Raw genomic sequence first — 21,574 nt, forward strand, 5'->3', positions numbered from 1 at the left:
GAGTACTGATTTTAAGTGGACGATTTGATTTATTTAAAATTAAATAAAAAAAACAAATTTGTTTAACTGAAAATAAGGAGCGACATTAAAACTTAAAACGAACAGGAATTACTTCGTATGTGAAAGGGGCTGCTTCCTCTTCAACACCCCGCTCTTTACGCCAAAGTTTGACTCTTTCTCTCAACTCTACTTTTTAAAACAGTAAAAAACAGTAAAAATTGACGCACCGATCAGTTTTCTCATGCTTCTGAACGGACCATGAATGACCGATTTTTAAGGCGCCTCGGCATTATCATTTTCTTTAGAAGAAAAGACGAAAGTTGCCATTGAAAATAGTTGGTAGTTGAGCAAATGGCTGACTCGACCACAATGGAGCCAGTGAATGCCTTTAATAATGAAGTAAGATGTTTTAAGAGTCTTTAACCTTGATTTATCTGGGATTCTCTTTCAAAATAGTGAGCAGGAAAAAGAGTGATTGTTTTCAAACATGTCTAATGTCCAGATAACTAGGTGTATTGAAATGTCAGTCGCAAAATGTTTCTTGTGTGGTAAAAGGTAATAGTCTTGGCAAAATTCTAGACAAGCTGCTTTTCATTATATCGGAAAGGGTTTAGGTCAGGAATAGGAAACTTTGAGGGATGGATCTGCAGACTAAAAGATGTTCAAATACATTTCCTAAATTTTGAAAAAAAAAACAATTGATATTGCTCAAAATTCTACTCAAATAACAGGAATTGCATTTTCAGAACTAAAGGCAGAGAAAAAGCAACTAGTAACTGAAAATTAAGGTAAAATGCTGTTTTGTCAAAATTTCAATAGGTATGGACCTGTCATGTAGGCAAATTTCAGGGCCCTCTAGAGGGAGAAGGATTGGAGGTGGGTACTTTAAAATACCTTCCCAAGACATACTTTAGCCTGTAGAACCATCCCTGAAAGTTTCATTTTCCTAACCTAAACCCTTTCTGAGATAGCAAGAAGTCAATTAACTAGAATTTTACCATCTTTACAAATCTTTGTGTTATAAAAGTGAAACCTTACAAAATGAAGTCTTCTGCTTAAATGAAGTAGAACAAAACTTTTCAGGCTCACAACTTTGCTCAATCTTAATTTATGAGGTTTCAAAAATCTACAAATGCATTTCCTATATTTAGGAAAAAAATCCATTAATATGGCTCAAATAACATGAACTACATTTTAAGATTAAAACCATAGAAATTGGATCTGAAAACTGAAAGTTAAGGTAATTTTTATTTGTCAAAATTCCAAGTTATAGTATACTCCCCGATTCCAAGTTATACTTCTCCCCGAGCTGCAGGCAAGATTATCCAAAGCATCTTCTGTCATGGGTAGACTGAATCATCACCTCTGGCAAAAACCAAATATCAGTTGCACAACAAAACTGCAGATCTTCAATGCTCTAGTTGGTTCTATGATGCTTTACAGAGCTGAGACATGGCAAGCATCAGCTGCAACCCTCAAGAAAATAGATGTATTTCATGCAAAGAGCCTGAGGAGGATTGAGGGCCTATGATGGTCTGACTTCATCAGCAATGAAAAGCTTCTGCAGCTCACAAGGCAGTCTTGGTTTTCAACTCAAGCAGCCAAGCAAACCTTATGATGGTTTGGGCATCTGCTTCAAATGCCACCACATCTACCCACAAAGATGATCTATGACTTTGACCCTATCAAAGTTGGTTAGAAGCGACCTCGAGGCTGACCAAAGAAACATTGGTCTGACAGCCTGTCCAAGTTCTTGGCAATGGCAAACATCAGACAGGGCAAAGAGCAAATACTTGCCATGGACTGAAGTGGGTGGAGGAGGCAGACATCACTCTTTACTCCAAGCAGTGCCCAGCAGGAGACTTAAGTAAGTCAAGTTATAGACCTGTCAAGTAGCCTAGACAATTTTTTTAAAACCTACTATTCAGAATAGGGTTAACATAGATGCATGGCAATACCTTCCCAGAGAAAATCTTTGGCCCTAGACTCATTACTGAAAGTTTTGTTTCCTTATTTAAGCCATTTCCAGGATAGCAAGAAGTAGCTTCCCTGGAGTTTTACCATAGTCTTATGTATAGCCTTAGTAAATACTGAGCAATCCACATTTCTGACCTACAAATCAAATGAACACATCACTTGATGCCTTATGCTGTTTCCAAGTACAATAATCACTTTTGTTCCACTTTCAATTTTAACCTAATTTAACTTAACCCAACCTTTCTAATTTTTTCCAAATATATAGCCCATGTTATATATTTCATGTGTATTTTGATTCTTCTTTTTGTCACCATTGATTGAATCTATGGGTAGCCTAAAATGGTTTTAATATGAGTGACACTAACAAAGGTATATAAACTATATCTAAAATAAGAGAAAAAAGGCTATCATCTTTGAAGGTCTATTAAAAGCTTAAAAGTGAAAAACCAAGTAGCCTATTATATTCAGAAAGAGCATATAAAAGGCATCAAGTGGTATTTTCACTTATCTGTAGGTCAGAAATGCTGACTGCTCAATATTTACTGCAAGTTCTTCTGAACTAAACTTCATAATCACAAAAGAATAATACTATAATGTTCAGATCCCTATTAAACACTATTTTCAAATCTAGGATATTGTGAACCAATAATTACAGAGTTTATTAACAACATGCACTAAACAAATGTCTATTAACTATTATGGTAGGTACATAGTCTTGTTTATTATATGTTTATGCAAGTTAATTTCTTGCTTTCATTTTGGACAATCAGTGAACCATATCTAAACAATTGATTAAGACAACTTGTTTCCAATTAATGAAATTGAAATGCTATTAAGTCTTCCTTGGGACAAGGGGCTATTAAGTGTTGGTCCAAGGTAAGTTTCTATCCACTTCTGCTTTGAAAAGCTTTATTGAGCAGAGGCAGCCAACACAGGTATGATGGATGCAAACTGTAATGCTATCCACAGGTTAACATAGACATACATGCTTTTGGTCTATTTCAAAAAGTTTAGGCTGTCTGTTAAAGATTCTTTTTGTACCTAAAATGAATAAAATAATATCATGAGATTCTTCAAGCATAATTTTTAGAGAGGATGTCATTGTAAAAATTAGAATATATAAATTGCTCTTGCCAGCAATAAGGACTAGTCCTGTGAATGCTGGTCAGTGATGATTGTGACTCTAACTCATTAGGTGCATCCCAAACTGTGAGCATTTACAAGAAATATTGCTGGCTTTCATATAAAGTGAATATACCATGCAATGCCTTTTTTAATACTGTTTACAAATATAATAATTGCTTCTACTGCAAATTCAGATTTAAGCACTTTTTGACCTCTTAAAAATGACCTATATATGGGGTCATTACAAATGTGTAATAGTTTAGAAACAAATTTGGGCTATGTATTTGCACATCAGGGGAGTCGGGGTAAAGCATAGCATATATTAAATGCGTAAAGTAACCATTGCTGTATTTTTTTTATGTGTTTGTGCTGTTGCACTGGTGATTTCTTTTCTCATTCAAATTTGATGTGCACAAACACATGAAAAAAAGGGGGTTTGCTATCTAATACAGAGAAACTTAAGATTAGATCAGCTTTTTTCAAATATTTGAAGTTTCTCCTCCAACTTCCTCTATACCAGAAATACATACCTGGAGAGTGAATATGAGTTATGCAATATCTTGACTCAGCTGCCCAAGCTTGAAGATTATGCTTGATTAAAAGCTCTAAGCAGCCTTCCTGAATGCGTGTGTACATATTTGATCTACTGTACTGATTGCTAAATGTTTGATTTTTTTGTGTTTTACATATATGTTAATATGAAGTTTTCTTGTTAGTTTAATCTTCTCTTTTTTTGTTTATTTACTACACCCATTCTTTTGTTGTTGAATTGCAGGCTATAAATAAAATTCATCCATTCATCCATATTAATCTTTTTTTTCAAGATTTTCATTCTGTAAAATCTTTATTATTGTCATTCTCTTTATTATTGTCAATCTTTATTATTGTCATTCTCTTTCCAAGATTTGACTAGGTGCTGCATTTTGAATAATTACATTTGTTCCAACCCAGCTTGTATAATTTCTTAATATAATTGTTTTGTTTGCTTGCAGCTCCAGTCATTATATGAGATTCTCATTTTTGTGTGCTTTCAATACAATTTGATCTTTTTTTTTTAAGGTTTTCATTCTGCAAAATATTTATTATCATCCCTCTCTTTCTGAGATTTAACTAGGTGCTGCATTTTGAAAAATTATGTTCGTTTTAATTCAGCTTGCATAATTTCTTAATATAATTGTTTTTGTTTGGTTGCAGCTCCAGTCATTGTATGAGATGAAGCCGCCAATCTCTAAAGCTAAAATGCAAGCTATTACAAAGTGTGCAATGAAAGGAGTAAAGTTTTATAAACATATAGTGCAAAGTGTTGAAAAATTTCTTCAAAAGTGTAAGGTAGAATACAAAATACCAGGTCTTTATGTGATTGATTCAATAGTGAGACAGTCAAGACACCAATTTGGCCAAGACAAAGATGTATTTGGACCAAGATTTGCAAAAAACCTATTAGTGACCTTTTATTTTATTTACCAATGCAACCCTGAAGACAAGGTAAGCTATTTACTTTTATATTGTCAACTATTTTTCTTACTTCCTCTCTGTTGAGATATGTTATTCCTCATAGCATTATTGAAGGAATAATCACTGATATTCTTACTGATTCTCTTATTAAGTACATTTAGCATCTACATTAGCTTTTCTAGACATGTCTAACTAGACCTTGTTAAAAATTTGACTGTATTATAAGCTTGCTGACCATCTGATTGTATTAATAGTTTGCCGAATGGTTTGCTCCTCTATTACACTGCAAGTTCATTAATACAAGATTAAAAAACGGCCTTGAAGAGGTCATGCTTACTTTAAGCATGCCAAAAATCAGTTTTATGTTTTTTTCTTTTCCTGAACATTTTTTACTGCAGCCGAAATAATTAGTTACAACTAAATTCCTTGGTGTGCAGTTGGATGACAGTCTTGTGTGAGGAACAAGAATTTCTAAACCAATTCAATCAAGTTGTTTTTTTCAAATCTTTTTTTTGCAGATTAAACAATGTGCAATATCAGTCTAAAAATAATTTAATTTTCTGCTCTTGTGTAAGACACTGCCTTAAATGTGTCTTGTATAACATACCAGATTTACTAAGGACCAATTCTCAAACACTTTAAAGTACCCAAAAAGAACTGTTAAAATTGGAGGGAGAGAAGGGTAATGTATAAAAAAAATACTGTGCGCTGTGTTTTTTTTGAATAGGCTATTACCAAATATATAGTCTTACTTTAGTTCAAAATAAGATGTCCTTTTCTGACCAGAATTTGGTTCAACTTTGTCTTTCAGTGTCTTATTCCTTCCTTTAAAGACTGCTCCTTAACTCACTGGATGCAAACCTTAAAAAGCCAAAGAATGATGGATTAGAGCAGGAGTTTTACATTTTGTTCTATATTTTAATATTGATGAATGCATCCTCATGTCCCTTCTTTTTCTCTTTTTACTTATTTTTTTTTCTCTTTTAATTCTTGTTATATGAATTTGTGTTTTCAAGGAATAATTCTCTAGTTATCAGGACTGGCACTCATACTCATGCTTCTTTGATACATTAAGGTGTATACCTAGTGAAGAGTAGCACATGTTTAAAGTGAAGCCATATTCAAGATAATTGGGTTGGGAGAAAGATCACAATAAGATATATTGTTTCTTCCTTTTTAAAATATTATACTCAAATTTTCATGATCTTGTCTCAACTAATAAAACTTGTATGTTTTTTTAGTTCTTGTTGAACTGATGGTTTTGTAAAGCTGGGAAAGAGCTCATTTGGATAAAAGCTTATAGATCAAGTGCCCTTTTTTAGTAATTAAATAAAAAAACAAGTTTTTTCAACTGAAAGTAAGGAGCGACATTAAAACTTAAAACAAACAGAAATTACTTCGTATATGAAAGGGGCTGCTTCCTCATCAACGCCCCGCTCTTTACGCTATAGTTTGACTCTTTCTCTCAACTCTTCTTTTTAAAACAGTAATAAACTTTAGCGTAAAGAGCGTGGCGTTGATGAGGAAGCAGCCCCTTTCATATACAAAGTAATTTCTGTTCGTTTTAAGTTTTAATGTCGCTCCTTACTTTCAGTTAAAAAAACTTTTTTTTTGTTTAATTTCTGAACGTTTTTGAATCAATGCATGTTTTGATTTTGGCTCTCCGCAGAGAAATAGTTAAAACGAAATTTGCATTTTTTTTTCTTTTTTGGCTAAGTGGCTTTCTCATAATTTTGATTGAATGATTTTGAGAAAAAAGAGTGGGAGAGGAAGCCTAGTTGCCCTCCAATTTTTTGGTTAATAAAAAAGGCAGCTAGAACTTTTAATTTTTTATGAATCTTTTTATTAGTAAAAGATATACATAACTTATAAACTAGCTTACGTAAAGAATTTTTATTCTCATGTTTTTATTACACATATGAGAGGGTTCGCCCCCTCATCAGTACTTCTCTCTTTACACTAAATCTTAAATTTTGGCCCAATTCATTAAGAATGACCCCTGAATCACAAAAGCTGTAGAATAAATAGTTGACATTACTAAAAATACTTTAGTGTAAAGAGCGAAGTATTAGGAGGAGGTGAGCCCCTCATATGGGTAATAATTTCTGTTCGTTTTAAGTTTTAATGCTACTCCTTACTTCCAGCTGAAAAAAACTTTTTCATATTTATTTTTTTATTGTTTTTTTTTTTAAATAATGCTAGTAAATCCTGTGCTCCCTTCATGGAAATTTTCTTCCCCCATGACAAATTCCTTGATGGAAAGTTCCCCCAGTATATCCCCCTCTTTTCTCAAACCCTCCCCCCAAGCAAAACATTCTCTTGAAACACCTGTACACTTCCCAATAACCATCACTATATGTAAGCACCGGTCAAAATTTGTAACTTGTAGCCCCTCCCACGGGGACTGTGGAGGAGTAAGTCGTCCCCAAAAACGTAGTTATAAGGCTTTCGACTACGCTGAATAAATTCAGCGTATCTCAGAATTTTGATCCATTGACTTTGGGAAAATAATTAGCGTGGGAGGGGGTCTAGGTGCCCTCCAATTTTTTTGGTCACTTAAAAACGGCACTAGAACTTTTCATTTCCGTTAGAATGAGCCCTCTCGTAACATTCTAGGACAACTGGGTCGATACGATCACCCCCGAAAAAAAAAACAAAAAAACATAAACACACATCCGTGATCTGCCTTCTGGCAAAAAATACAAAATTCCACATTTTTGTAGATAGGACCTTGAAACCTCTACAGTAGGGTTCTCTGATACGCTGAATCTGATGGTGTAATTTTCGTTAAGATTCTATGACTTTTAGGGGGTGTTTCCTCCTATTTTCTAAAATAACACAAATTTTCTCAGGCTCGTAACTTTCGGTGCGTAAGACTAAACTTAATGAAACTTATATATTTAAAATCAGCATTAAAATGGGATTCTTTTGATGTAGCTATTGGTATCAAAATTCCATTTTTTTGAGTTTTGGTTTCTATTGAGCTGGGTTGCTCCTTACTACAGTTCGTTACCACGAACTGTTTGACAAAGAATGTTTTGTGGCAGCAAAGTGTCATTTTCGTCTGTTTGTGGTAGAAAATAACATTTTTGGCTCACAATAAGGTTAATGGCTAATTGGCTGAGAAAGCCAATCAGAGCCACTATAATGTTGCCTATAGTAAAGAGCCATAGGGTTTCAATGTTTCTATATTTATTTAATTTTTTTGTCATTATATTTTTTCCAGAGGTACTTCATATGGAAGGGGGGATTGTATATACTTGTAAAGGGGGCTCATTGGATTAGAACTTGAAAGTTCTAGTGTCCTTTTTAACAGTCAAAAGTGATCATAGGACAACTAGCTCCCCCTGCCCTCTTTTCTTCAGATGCATTCTATAAAAATTTTAGATAGCCAATTTGTTCAAAATAATCCAGAGGTCAAACAACTATTCCCTCAGGGTTGACAGAACCCCCCAGAGACAAGAGGCATGGGTTGTAAGTTATGTAAGCTGCCCACTATTAATACATAATGCTTTTTTGGAAGGGGTGATCTTGCAAACTTAGAAGAAATCCCATTTGGTGGGAAATCAAAGGTTTTAGTTCCCTTTTTAAGAGTTCAAAAGGGATCAGAAGGTAACTAGTCACCCTCTCATTCCCCTTTCCCAAAATGCATTCAATCAAAATTTTGAGATAACTATTTTGTCCAAAATAAGTGAAAGGCCAAAAACTATGCCTCCAAGGGTAACAAAGCCCATAGGGCAGGGATTGTAAGTTGCTCATTGCTAACATATAAGGTTTTTATGGAAGAGATGGTTGTATAAACTTTGGAGGAGGCTCATTTGGTTGAAAATGGAAACTTCTGGTTCCTTTTTTAAAAATCTAAAGTGATTGGAGGGCAACTACGCTCCACGCCCTTTCCCCCCAAATTCATCTAATCAAAATTTTGAGATAAAAATTCCAAAACAGTCCAAAGTCAAACAATCATGCCCCTGGGATTGACACCCTCTAGTCTCTGGTACATGGGCTGTAAGTTAAGCAAGTTGGCCATTGTTAACATGTGTCTTTTCATAGGCGGTGCAATAGTACTGCCTAAGTAAAGAGCAATGTGGGCACAATTTTTTTTTTTTTTTTTTTATTTTTGTTTTAGACCAGGGCATTTCATAATGAAGGAGTTGTCGTAGAAACTTTGAAAAAGGCTCATTTGATTAGAAAAGGGCTAGTGGCCTTTTTAAGGGTTGAAAGTGGTTGAAGGGTAACTTTCACGTCCACCATTTCTCCAAATACATAAAAAAAAAATCAAAAAAAATCAAGATAGCCATTTTGTTCAGTGTAGTTAAAAGGTCTGGAAATTATGTCTTTGAGGATGACAAACACTCCCATAGTGCTCAGGGAAAGTGTAGTAAGTTATGTCCAGGGTGTATATGAGGTTTTTATACAAAGGGGAGTCGTATACACTTTGGAGAGTGCTCATTGAATTAATAAGCAGAAGTTCTAGTGCCCTTTTTAAGGTTCAAAGTGATTGGAGGTGAATAACTCCCCCCTATCCCTTCACTTGCATTTTTCCGAAATGCACCTGATATAGATTTTGGGATGGTCATTTGTTGTTGTAGAAACTTCAAAAAAGACTCATTTGATTGGAAATTGAAAGGGCTAGTGCCCTTTTTAATAATCAAAAGTGATTGGAGGGCAACAAGCCCCCCACGCCCATCAATTCCCAAAACTTATCTAATCAAAATTTTGAGATAGCCATTTTGTTCAGCATAATTGAAAGGTCTGGAAATTATGTCTTTGATGATGACCCCGCCCCCTACAGGCCTCAGCGCAAAGGTTGTAAGTTAAGTCCCAAAGGCATATCATGTTTTTATGGAAAGGGTGATCGTTTAAACTCCAGAGGGGGCTCGTTAGATTAGTAATCAGATGTTCTAGTGCCCTTTTTAAGAGTCAAATTGATCAGGGGTAGTTCACCCCCAAAGTCGTATTTTCCACAAATGCATCCAATAGAAATTTTGGGATAGTAATTCGTTCAAAAATAGTCCAAAAATCATGTAATAAGGCCTTTGGGTTGACAGAGTCAGGGGATAAGGGTTGTATGTTATGCCTTTGGCATCTAAGGTTTTTATGGTGTGAACTTTACAAGAGGCATATTTGATTGGGAATTTATAATTCTAGTTCCCTTTTAAGAGTCAACATGATAAAGAGCAACTAGCTCCCCCCTCCCTGACATCCTATTTTCCCGAAATGCATTCAGTTGAAACTGTGATATAGCCATTTTGTTACCAATAGTCCAAAAATTACATAATAATGTCTTAGGTTGGACACAATTCCCCAGAGCCCATGGGCAAGGGTGTTTTAAGTTATGCCCCAGGGCATTAATGTTTTTATGGAATGGGTGGTCATATAAACTTAAGATCAGATGGAGCTCATTTGGTTGGAAGTCAGAAGTTTTAGTGCCCTGTATAAGAGTCAAAAATGGAATGGATGGCAATTAGCCCCTCCCCCAAGCCTATTATTATGCAAAACATATCTGATTGAAATTTTAAGAGAGCTATGTTGTTAAGCATTGTTGAAAGGTCCAGTAATTATGTCTTTGGGGATTTCGACCTCCCCACAGTCTTCAGGGCAAGGGCTGTAAGTTAGGCAATTTGTTTATTGTTTACACATAGTTTGTGTTGTTGACAAAGGTATACATGTTTGAACTGTACTTTATAAGAAGACGTAGGGTATTCAGGTGAGCCTTTCAGATAATGTTGAGGGGAGTGTTGAGCTAAATCAGACACTTTATGTGTACATCAATTGTCAAAAGGGTGTAACACAAGAATAACTGAGTATATTAATTTGAAAATTCCAGGAAATGATTAGGGAGATGATCAAAAAGGCACTATTTTCATGTTACCAATACTACTACAACTACCACCACCACTACTACCACACTTCTCCATTCATAGTATTGAAGGGAAATTTGAATTAAATTAAAAGACGTTATGTTTAAGCTCACTGTGAAAATAGCGCATCTCAAGAATTGATTTGGGTATTAAGTTGGAACTTTCAGAGAATGTTTAAAGGGAAAGATCGTCTCACCAAGAGGCAATATGTTTACGCTACTGCTAATACTACTGATAGTGCTACATTTACAACAACTACTACTATTTCTATTACAGCTACTGTAAGGTTAAGGGCATTGAGATGAACGTTTCAAGAAGTATATGGAGAAACAGGTTATCAAAAGGACACATCAGCAATGTCTACTGAAAGATAAAGATTAGTAACATGGGTGATTTTATGTGTTTGGGTTGTTTTGGGGTTTTCAATAAGCTCCTAGTAAGGTACTGAAAGAAAAAGATCAGTAACAAGGTGATCTTATGTGCTTGGGTTGTTTTCGGTTCTTTAATAAGCATCTAATAAGGTACTGAAAGAAAAAAGATTAGTAACATTGTGATTTTATGTGCTTGGGTTGTTTTGGGTTGTTTGATAAGCTAAAAATGAGGCCCTGAAAGAAATAGACTACTAACATGTTGATGTTCTGTGCTTGGGTTGTTTTGGGTTATTTAATAAGCTCCTAATAAGGTTCCGAAAGAAAAAGATTAGTAACGTGTGGGTTGTTTAGGGTTGTTTAATAAGCTTCTAGTAAGGTCCTGAAAGAAAAAGATTATTAACATGTTCATGTTATGTACTTCGGTTGTTTTGGGTTGTTTAGAGTTGTTTAATAAGTTCCTAATAAGGTCCAAAAAAAGATTAGTGACATGTTGATTTTATGTGCTTAGGTTGGGTTATTTAATAAGCTCCTAATAAGGTCTTGAAAGAGAATGATTGTTAGCATGTTGATGTTATATGCTTCAGTTGTCTCGGGTTGTTTAATAAGCTCCTAATCAGGTCCTGAAAGAAAAAGATTATTAACATGTTGATGTTATCTGTTTTGGTTGTTTTGGGTTTTTTAAGGTTGTTTAATAAGATCCTAATAAGGTACAAAAAAAGATTAGTAACATGTTGATGTTTTTGCTTTGGTCGTTTAGGGTTGTTTAATAAGCTCCTATTAAGGTTCTGAAAGAAAAAAGACTAGTAATATTTTGATGTTATATGCTTGGGTTGTTTTGGGTTGTTTAATAAGCTCCTAATAAGGTCCTGAAAGACAAACAAATATTAACATGTTGATGTTATGTGCTTCGGTTGTTTTGGGTTGTTTAATAAGCTCCTAATAAGGTCTAAAAAAGATTAACAACATGTTGATGTTATGTGCTTTGGTTGTTTAATAAGCTCCTAATAAGGTTATGAAAGAAAAAGATTAGTAGTATGTTGATATTATATGCTTGGGTTGTTTTGGGTTGTTTAATAACCTCCTAATAAGGTCCCAAAAAGAAATATTATTAACATGTTGATGTTGTGTGCTTCGGTTGTTTTGGATTGTTTAATAAGCTCCTAATAAGGTCCTGAAAGAAAAAGATTAGTAACGTGTGGGTTGTTTAGGGTTGTTTAATAAGCTTCTAGTAAGGTCCTGAAAGAAAAAGATTATTAACATGTTCATGTTATGTACTTCGGTTGTTTTGGGTTGTTTAGAGTTGTTTAATAAGTTCATAATAAGGTCCAAAAAAAGATTAGTGACATGTTGATTTTATGTGCTTAGGTTGTTTAATAAGCTCCTAATAAGGTCTTGAAAGAGAAAGATTATTAGCATGTTGATGTTATATGCTTCAGTTGTTTTGGGTTGTTTAGGGTTGTTTAATAAGCTCCTAATAAGGTCCTGAAAGAAAAAGATTATTAACATGTTGATGTTATGTCTTTTGGTTGTTTTGGGTTTTTTAAGGTTGTTTAATAAGATCCTAATAAGGTACAAAAAAAGATTAGTAACATGTTGATGTTTTTGCTTTGGTCGTTTAGGTTTGTTTAATAAGCTCCTATTAAGGTTCTGAAAGAAAAAAGACTAGTAATATGTTGATGTTATATGCTTGGGTTGTTTTGGGTTGTTTAATAAGCTCCTAATAAGGTCCTGAAAGAAAAAGATTATTAACATGTTGATGTTATGTGCTTTGGTTGTTTAGGGTTGTTTAATAAGCTCCTAATAAGGTCTAAACAAGATTAACAAATGTTGATGTTATGTGCTTTGGTTGTTTAATAAGCTCCTAATAAGGTTATGAAAGAAAAAGATTAGTAGTATGTTGATATTATATGCTTGGGTTGTTTAATAACCTCCTAATAAGGTCCCGAAAAGAAATATTATTAACATGTTGATGTTGTGTGCTTCGGTTGTTTTGGATTGTTTAATAAGCTCCTAATAAGGTTCCGAAAGAAGAAGATTAGTAACGTGTGGGTTGTTTAGGGTTGTTTAATAAGCTTCTAGTAAGGTCCTGAAAGAAAAAGATTATTAACATGTTCATGTTATGTACTTCGGTTGTTTTGGGTTGTTTAGAGTTGTTTAATAAGTTTCTAATAAGGCCCAAAAAAAGATTAGTGACATGTTGGTTTTATGTGCTTAGGTTGTTTAATAAGCTCCTAATAAGGTCTTGAAAGAGAAAGATTATTAGCATGTTGATGTTATATGCTTCAGTTGTTTTGGGTTGTTTAGGGTTGTTTAATAAGCTCCTAATAAGGTCCTGAAAGAAAAAGATTATTAACATGTTGATGTTATGTGTTTTGGTTGTTTTGGTTTTTTTAAGGTTTTTTAATAAGATCCTAATAAGGTACAAAAAAAGATTAGTAACATGTTGATGTTTTTGCTTTGGTCGTTTAGGGTTGTTTAATAAGCTCCTATTAAGGTTCTGAAAGAAAAAAGACTAGTAATATGTTGATGTTATATGCTTGGGTTGTTTTGGGTTGTTTAATAAGCTCCTAATAAGGTCCTGAAAGACAAACAAATATTAACATGTTGATGTTATGTGCTTCGGTTGTTTTGGGTTGTTTAATAAGCTCCTAATAAGGTCTAAAAAAGATTAACAACATCTTGATGTTATGTGCTTTGGTTGTTTAATAAGCTCCTAATAAGGTTATGAAAGAAAAAGATTAGTAGTATGTTGATATTATATGCTTGGGTTGTTTTAGGTTGTTTAATAACCTCCTAATAAGGTCCCGAAAAGAAATATTATTAACATGTTGATGTTGTGTGCTTCGGTTGTTTTGGGTTGTTTAATAAGCTCCTAATAAGGTCTAAAAAAGATTAACAACATGTTGATGTTATGTGCTTTGGTTGTTTAATAAGCTCCTAATAAGGTTATGAAAGAAAAAGATTAGTAGTATGTTGATATTATATGCTTGGGTTGTTTTGGGTTGTTTAATAACCTGAGAATATAGGGCCTAACGGTGTTAATAAAGCAACTGGAACATGGGGCTCCTCAGAGCTAATAAACTCCCAATCTAGCTGTAAAAATGACCCTGTTTTTCTATTGACGTTCAAAATTCAACCGAACAAAAACATGCTCAAATAAGATTCTTTTCTGTGACTCACAAGAGAATCTTATAAAATTGATGAAATGGTATGATCTTATGAACACATAGCTTTTACTAACATAAGAACAAAGGTCTTTATTTCAGTGATGTCTCTGGTTTTCGACGGTTAGTAAATAATAGAGAGAAAATCTTGGAAAGGAGTGAAAAATTATTTCGAGTAAAGTAAAAGTGGTAATCACTAAGGATAGTAACCCTAGGCGAAATGTAATTTTTGAGATTTAGGGAACCGATTTTTTTCGGATATAGAGATTTTTGGGGATAGTCGAAGCACTGATATTTTCTGACAAAATCTCCAGACAAAATTCATTAAGCCGTGAAAACTGCCGAGTAACATGGTCACCAGGCTACCCCGCTTTTTGCATGCCTAGTGTTGTCACTGACTGGTGTAGGTGGAGTGCTTTGGGTGCAGGGCTCTCTGAAGTTGCGCATCGATTTGAAACGTCTTTCGCATAAGTCTGGGACTTCACTTCTGTTTGGGTATAATCTTGATTCTCTGGTCTTGGATCACCTCCAGATCTTCCATCAGGTAACCTGGGGTATACATTTTTGGGTCCTGAACAGGGTACGCATATACGAGACTGTGGTGTATATACATGGTGTAAACTGGTCAACTAAGATTGGCAGAAAACCAGCCATTGTCAACTAATAAATTGACAATGATTCTGCTATAGTATTAATAGGATTATAAGATAAGATATTTAATAAGATTTTGTTAACAGGTTGCAGTTCTGGTAAATTTTTTTGCTTTTGTGCAATTGAAAATAATCTTTTTTCCTTAATAATATGCTCTTAAATTGGTTTCTAACATCAAAACAGACATAAAACGGGAAAATGCTGCTTGGCTGCATCTAAAGTTTTTTCTTGTAAATTGGAACTGATCTAACTATGTCAATTCTATATAGATACAACTATACATTTCTAAACTTATACATACAATTTAAAAACTGTTAAAGTAAAAATAAAATAAATTATATTAAAATAAAAATTCAATTTTGTCAAAATATAAGTTCGTAGCTACTAAAGTCTACAGTAGGCAAACATTACCCTATACTAAAGGACAGCGGCCCCCACTAAGTGCACTAGGTACACATTCCTTTGATTGGAACCCATACATTTTTTTTCGATTATTTAGCGTCTTTAAGAGAGTGTGAATTGTGTACTAATGACCTAATTGGGGCTCCCCAAATGTTATTGAAGGAAGAAGGATTGTTTTTAGATCAATCAGCAATGTAAGACCAAAAATAATCAAGAGGGATAGATTTTTTGATAATCATAATAGAACATGTTATTTTTTTGAAAAAAAAAAAAAAAACACAAGACGAAACACTTTATAAATGTACCCTCCCTCATTCTCAAAAAAAGAAAAAATCGAGACCTGCTCCTTAGAAAGGCTATTTTTTCACTCTTAGGATAAAATAGAGGTTGTTCTTTTATTAAGATGACTCTTCTACTAAGAATATTTAAGGTAGCAACAGTTTGCTTTTCCTGAATTGTTGTAGTTGCTGTTTATGGAACAGTGATTTTTCTCCTTCCTTTTTATGTTTCATGAATTGTATCATATTATACTGCTATATTATACTGCTATCATATATACCTGCTAATGGAATATTTATGTTTCTCTTTTTGCAGAGCAAAGTTATTAGAGTTCTCAATTTATGGCAGAAAAACAATATTTTTGATCATGAAACCCTCGACCCTGTGTTTGATATGGCAGATCCTAACCACCCGAAGTTTAAAGAGGTTGCCGCTATCGTTGCTGCAAGACTTGCTGCCAAGCCACCTCCTGCTGAGAAAAAGGCAGTAGATACAGTTCAAACTGATAGTGTAGCTCCTGCACCAGTGCAAAAACCCGTTGCTTCAGCTGGTCCAGCAACTTCTGTTGCAGTAGGGAGTAAAGACTTAAATTCTAGGATTCAGCAGCTATCTCATATTTTTGGAGCAGAAGTGCCACCTGAAGCCAAGCCTGCTGAACTACAAATGGTAAGAGTATTATAGTGCGTATATCAAGCTTCGTATGTCCAGCAACTTCTGCTGCAGTAGGTAGTAAAGACTTAAATTCTAGGATCAGCAGCTATCTCGTATTTTTGAAGCAGAAATGCCAACTGAACCCGAGCCTGCTGAACTACAAGTGGTAAGAGTATTATAGTGCGTATATCAAGCTCATACATACACACAGGAATGATGGTACGGAATCCCACCTTTAAGATGTCTGAGATCCAAACTACATGCTGTACATGTGGCATAAACTGCTGTACAGTTTATGCCTACATGTGGGTATAAACTGTAAAATTTTATTTATATATATTTATTTATCAGTGAGCAATAATTGTATATGTATTTATTTTTTCTCGAAAACGGCTCCAAATTTTTTCGGGGAAATTTGTATCCTGGGATATTCTCGCCTAAAAAACGACCTAGATAGGTCAGAAGTTTGAGAAAATTCGTCAAGAGCCTTAATTCTGGGAAAAAAGATTCATGACAGTGACGTCTTTTTTAAATACATCATTGCAGTATTGCATTGACGTCGTCATACTTCTGTGGAAGAAACGGGTAATTGCAAAAATATTTCTATATATTTTAACAAGCGATTACAACAATTCAAAAACCTTAAAAAAGAAAACCCAAAGTTCGAAGCTTAGTAGACAATCGGTGTTAGAAATCGGACTTGTTTCAATAATCAAATATTTTAGAAAAGACAGAGTATGAAAAACTAATCTAGAGGTAAGATCAGCTTACATGAAAAGATATTAAATTCCTTAAAAAGCAAAGAACTGGTAATGATAAAATATTTGCATGTATTTTAACAAGAGATTACAACAATTTAAAAACTTTAAGAAAAAAACACCGAAAGTAGGAAGCTTAGTAGACAATCGGTGTTAGAAATCGGACTTGCTTCAATAATAAAATATCTGTGAAAAGATAGAGTATGAAAAGCTGAACTGGAGGTATACCCAAAAAAGAAAATTTACAAGTGTTATCAATGATAATTCGTTGGAAGAAAAGGAATTTTTTTCCTACTACCTGAACAATTAACAAATCTACAACCTGGACCGTCATTTAAAACTAGACCAATAAGGGCAGTTAAAGCAAAAGGCATTGACAAATTGTCTGAAATACTGAAAATCCAAAATGAAGAATAAAGAAAAATGGGGTTAGAAGAGCGACAGTGGAGTCCACACTTACCAAAGTTGAAAATGATAGGTAAGATAATTGGGCATGGGATTTTCACATGGATAAGGTCATCAATGGTTACCTTGCCTTTGTTTAAAAAATAAAGTTTCGGCGATATGTGTTTCATATTTATCAGATACATGGGACCGTCCGTCTGGAATCCATTCCCACAGCAAGTTAAGGAATCAGAAAGTCTGCCTCAGCTGAAACGTCGCCTCAAGGCCCATTCTCTGAATAAATAGTAACGTTGAATATTTTTGATTGAGAGAAGGGTATCTCCCCCCATTTTGTTAAATTGATCATTAGTTTTTGTTTTGTTTTCTTTTTTTTCGTGTTTTTTTCTTTTTTTGTAGTTTATTTATCTTGTTTATTTTTCTTTTTGATGTAAGTGAAATATTTTAAAGAAATGGATCGTATTTCATGTTAGCTATGCTTACAGGCCATTGCGGCCTTTTTTTTAGCTGATGAATGAAAGTTTATTGTATTGTTTTTTGAATAAAATTACCTACCTACCTACATAATGACAAAAGACAGACCGGGGTAAAAGTCGAAGTTCAACATTTTATAAAAGCTCCAAGCGATGAAATATCTATAGATACCGACATTAGAGTTTATAAGGACGTTAGCCAAGAACCTGATACTGCTTCAGCCTCTGTTAAAAAAATAAAGGATCGGCGTTAGAACTAGACCAATGAGGGTAGCTGAAGCAAAGGATATTGGCAAATTGTCTGAAATAATGAAAATCCAAAATAAAGAAGAAAGAAAAATGGGGTTAGAAGATAAGCGCCAACGGAGTCAAAACTTACGAAAATTGAAAATGATAGTTATGATAATTGGGCTTGGGATTTTCACATGGATAAGGTCATCAACATTGTTTTTCATAATGACAAAAATAACAAAAATTCACAATAACAAAAAAAACATAATTTTTACAAAGGCGCTAATTCTAATTTAAGGTAATTTAAAATGTCTAAGGGGTTGATTGATGAAAACGAAGCACATAAATATGGTTAGAAAACAAGTTAAAGTGAGATTTGCGAAAGCTAAAGAAAAAGGCATGAAAAAATAGACAGTGAGAATGACATTGAATTGTAAATGAAATTTTGAACAGTGATCTATGGTGGGAAACTGGAAAAGATATATATATATATATATATATATATATATATATATATATATATATATATATATATATATATATATATATCTATATATATAAAAATAAGTTGTTTGTCTGTCTGTCGAGTGACGTCATGTTTGTGTGTCGACTGACGTCATGAAGTTAGTTGTCGTCATTTTTGCTATGACGGTGACGTCATTAACGGTATTTAAGACATTTGTTCACGGAAAAATGTTTAATTGTAAAATGACTGAAGAACCTACAATGGCAACAGCCGAGGAAGCTGCTCAAAGAGTTTATGCCAAAAAACTTGCTGCTGATAGAGAAAGTAAGAAAAGAAAGCGTTCCGAGGAATCACAAGAACAGCAAGAAAACAGGCTTGCAGCTGATAGAGAAAGTAAGAAAAGAAAGCGTGCCGGGGAATCACAAGAACAGCAAGAAAACAGGCTTGCGGCTAAAGAACGCAAAACCGCGCAGTTAGATGAAAATCCACCTGGACAGCGAGAGTCAAAACATATCAAAACTGAAAATCATAGCGATGATGATAGGGTTTGGGATTTTGACTTGGATAAGGTCATCAATGCCTACCAGATTTAAGTTGGGACACAGGGACACAACTACAATGGCGCGTGACTAATATGGCGCGTAACGACTTACGCGCGCGGGGGGGCTTGGGGGGGGGCGCGAAGCGCCCCACCAACTAGGTGTTGGGGTGGCGCGAAGCGCCACCCCAGCAGCTAGTATATATATATATATATATATATATATATATATATATATATATATATATATATATATATATATATATATATATATATATATATATATATATATATATATAAAGATATATATATATATATATATATATAGATATATATATATATATATATATATATATATATATATATATATATATATATATATATATATATATATATATATATATATATATATATATATATATATATATATATATATATATATATATATATATATATATATATATATATATATATATATATATATATATATATATATATATATATATATATATACAAATGTATATATACATACATATATATAAAAGAAAATGAAATCGGCAGATTTCATTTACCAGTTGATGTATTCGTTTTGATGCTTGTTGTTACAGGTCTTGTAGCAAAGATCTCGTTTGTGCTTCATTTTCGTGCGTTTTCTCATATAATTTCAGCAGCATCCAGGAATGTTCCGAAGCATATGTTATATGAAGTATATAAAATTCACACTAGCATAATCATTGTTTTATTCTTTAGTTTCAGGTCATGGGTGGCAAATCAGAAATTTCAGTTGAATTAAAAAATTCTGCCGTGAATTTAATTTCTCCTTCCTCTTTATCCTTTATTGACACTACAATAACACGTTCCTTATTCAGTTGTAATTTCTGAAATAAGTTGCACAATAGCATAATCATTATATTATTCTTTTGTTTTGTGTCGCAATTTCGTTTGCAATTCAATGTGTTTAGTTGTTTTTTCTTCTTACATACCTTTTTCTTTAGCTGTTCAGTCATATGTCATCTTGTGTAATTTTGCACTTGTCAGGTATTACAAGCCAATTGCACATTCTTGTTTATCCTTCAAAGTAGCAGACGCTGACTCTTCTATTCAGGAGTAGCGAACAACTTGGGATTCCATGGTGTAGGATTTCTACTTAGCCAAAGAGCCAGAAATGCTCTTCTAGAATAGGAAACAATTTCCTCCCGCCTAGTCAAGATTAGATTCAAGGGCTGCCCAGCTAACATATCTCAATTGTCAGCCTATGCTCCTACGTGTGATGCGCTAGATGAGACGAAAAACGATTTTTACACGAAACTAAAGACCGTTACTCCAGCTGTAGCCGCACGAGACTACCTAATTGTTGCTGGAGATGCGGACCTAAAGAGTGGGACCTAAGGACCAAACCAGTAGCAAAGTGCTTGGTAAGTTTGGATTTGGTCAACGTTGCGAAAATGATAAAAGGCTAGTCAATTATGCCCTAATGAATTAACTGACTGTTTCCAATACTCTTTTCCAGCATAAGCAAAGCCACTTATTAAAGCCACTTACTTACTAATTATGGATTACTTGGCCAAGCCACGTATTCCAACGATGGCGTTACAAAGCCCAAATTGACTACGTCCTCATCTGACAGTGGTGAAGTAACTCTGTTCAAGATTTACGTTTTGCAAGGGAGCGGGTACTATATCGAATTCTGGGTCAGCTCATAAACATATCATCCCAAAAATTCTCCTTGGTCTTTCAGCACGCAGAAAGAATGAAATAAAACGTCACGACTTGATCGTCAATAGATGTGGGAAGAAGCCGCCACCTCACTGGACACCCAAAAGCTTTATCAGATTCTCAAAGAAACTACAGGAAAAAAGGTAGCTGTGTCAGAAGTTGTCAAAGACAACCAAAGAAAAATCATTTCCTCCCAGAATGATCAGATAATTAGATAGAAACAACATTTCCAGTCGTTGCTAAATCCCTCTCATTAATTCCCCTCTGACGATCTTCCCCATCTGTTGAGGAAAAAACCCTATGATGTTGAATTGGGCGTTCCTACAAGAGTCGAAATCCTCAAAACAATAAAAACACTAAAGAATCATAAATCTCTGGTGAAGATGGCCTTCTTCCGGAACTATGCAAGAAATGCCCCGAAGTAACAGCTGAACAGATCCATGACATCCTTCAAGGCGCATGGAAAACTAATCAAACAGTTCGTGGTAACGAACTGTAGTAAGGAGCGACCAGGCTCAATAGTAACCGAAACTCTAAAAGACGGAATTTTGATATCAATAGTTATATCAAAAGAATTACATTCTAATGCTGATTTTAAATACATAAATTTCATCAAGTTTAGTCTTACCCATCAAAAGTTACGAGCCTGAGAAAATTTGCCTTATTTAGAAAAAAACCCTAAAAGTCTTAGAATCTTAACAAAAATCACACCCTTAGATTCAGCGTATCAGAGAACCGTACTTTAAAAGTGTCAAGGTCCTATCTACAAAAATGTGGAATTTTGTATTTTTTGCCAGAAGAGATCACGGATGCGTTTTTATTTGTTTTTTTCCCAAGGGTGATCGCATGGACCCAGTGGTCCTAGAATGCTGTGAGAGGGTTCATTCTACCGGAAATTAAAAGTTTTATTGCCCTTTTTAAGTGACCAAAAAAATTGGAGGGCACCTAGGCCGCCTCCTACGCACATTTTTTCACCGATCAAAATTTTGAGATAACCATTCTGTTCAGCTTAGTCGAAAACCTTGTAACTATGTCTTTGGGGACGACTTGATCC

The 21,574-nt window shown here is 34.2% G+C and overlaps 1 protein-coding gene across 1 annotated transcript in view; it reads left to right on the forward strand.

Moving 5' to 3' along the window:
• Positions 1-266: 266 nt before the first annotated feature.
• The window catches only part of LOC136036945 (SR-related and CTD-associated factor 4-like), a 126,465-nt gene continuing 105,157 nt past the window's right edge, over positions 267-21,574 (forward strand). Inside the window, exons 1-3 of the mRNA XM_065719338.1 lie at positions 267-399; positions 4,297-4,587; positions 15,601-15,951. Of these exons, the coding sequence (XP_065575410.1) occupies positions 352-399; positions 4,297-4,587; positions 15,601-15,951 (690 nt within the window). The 5' untranslated portion in view covers positions 267-351. The remainder of the gene's footprint in view (positions 400-4,296; positions 4,588-15,600; positions 15,952-21,574) is intronic.

The sequence above is a fragment of the Artemia franciscana genome, chromosome 2 (genome assembly GCF_032884065.1).
Source record: "Artemia franciscana chromosome 2, ASM3288406v1, whole genome shotgun sequence".
Lineage (NCBI taxonomy): Eukaryota > Metazoa > Arthropoda > Branchiopoda > Anostraca > Artemiidae > Artemia > Artemia franciscana.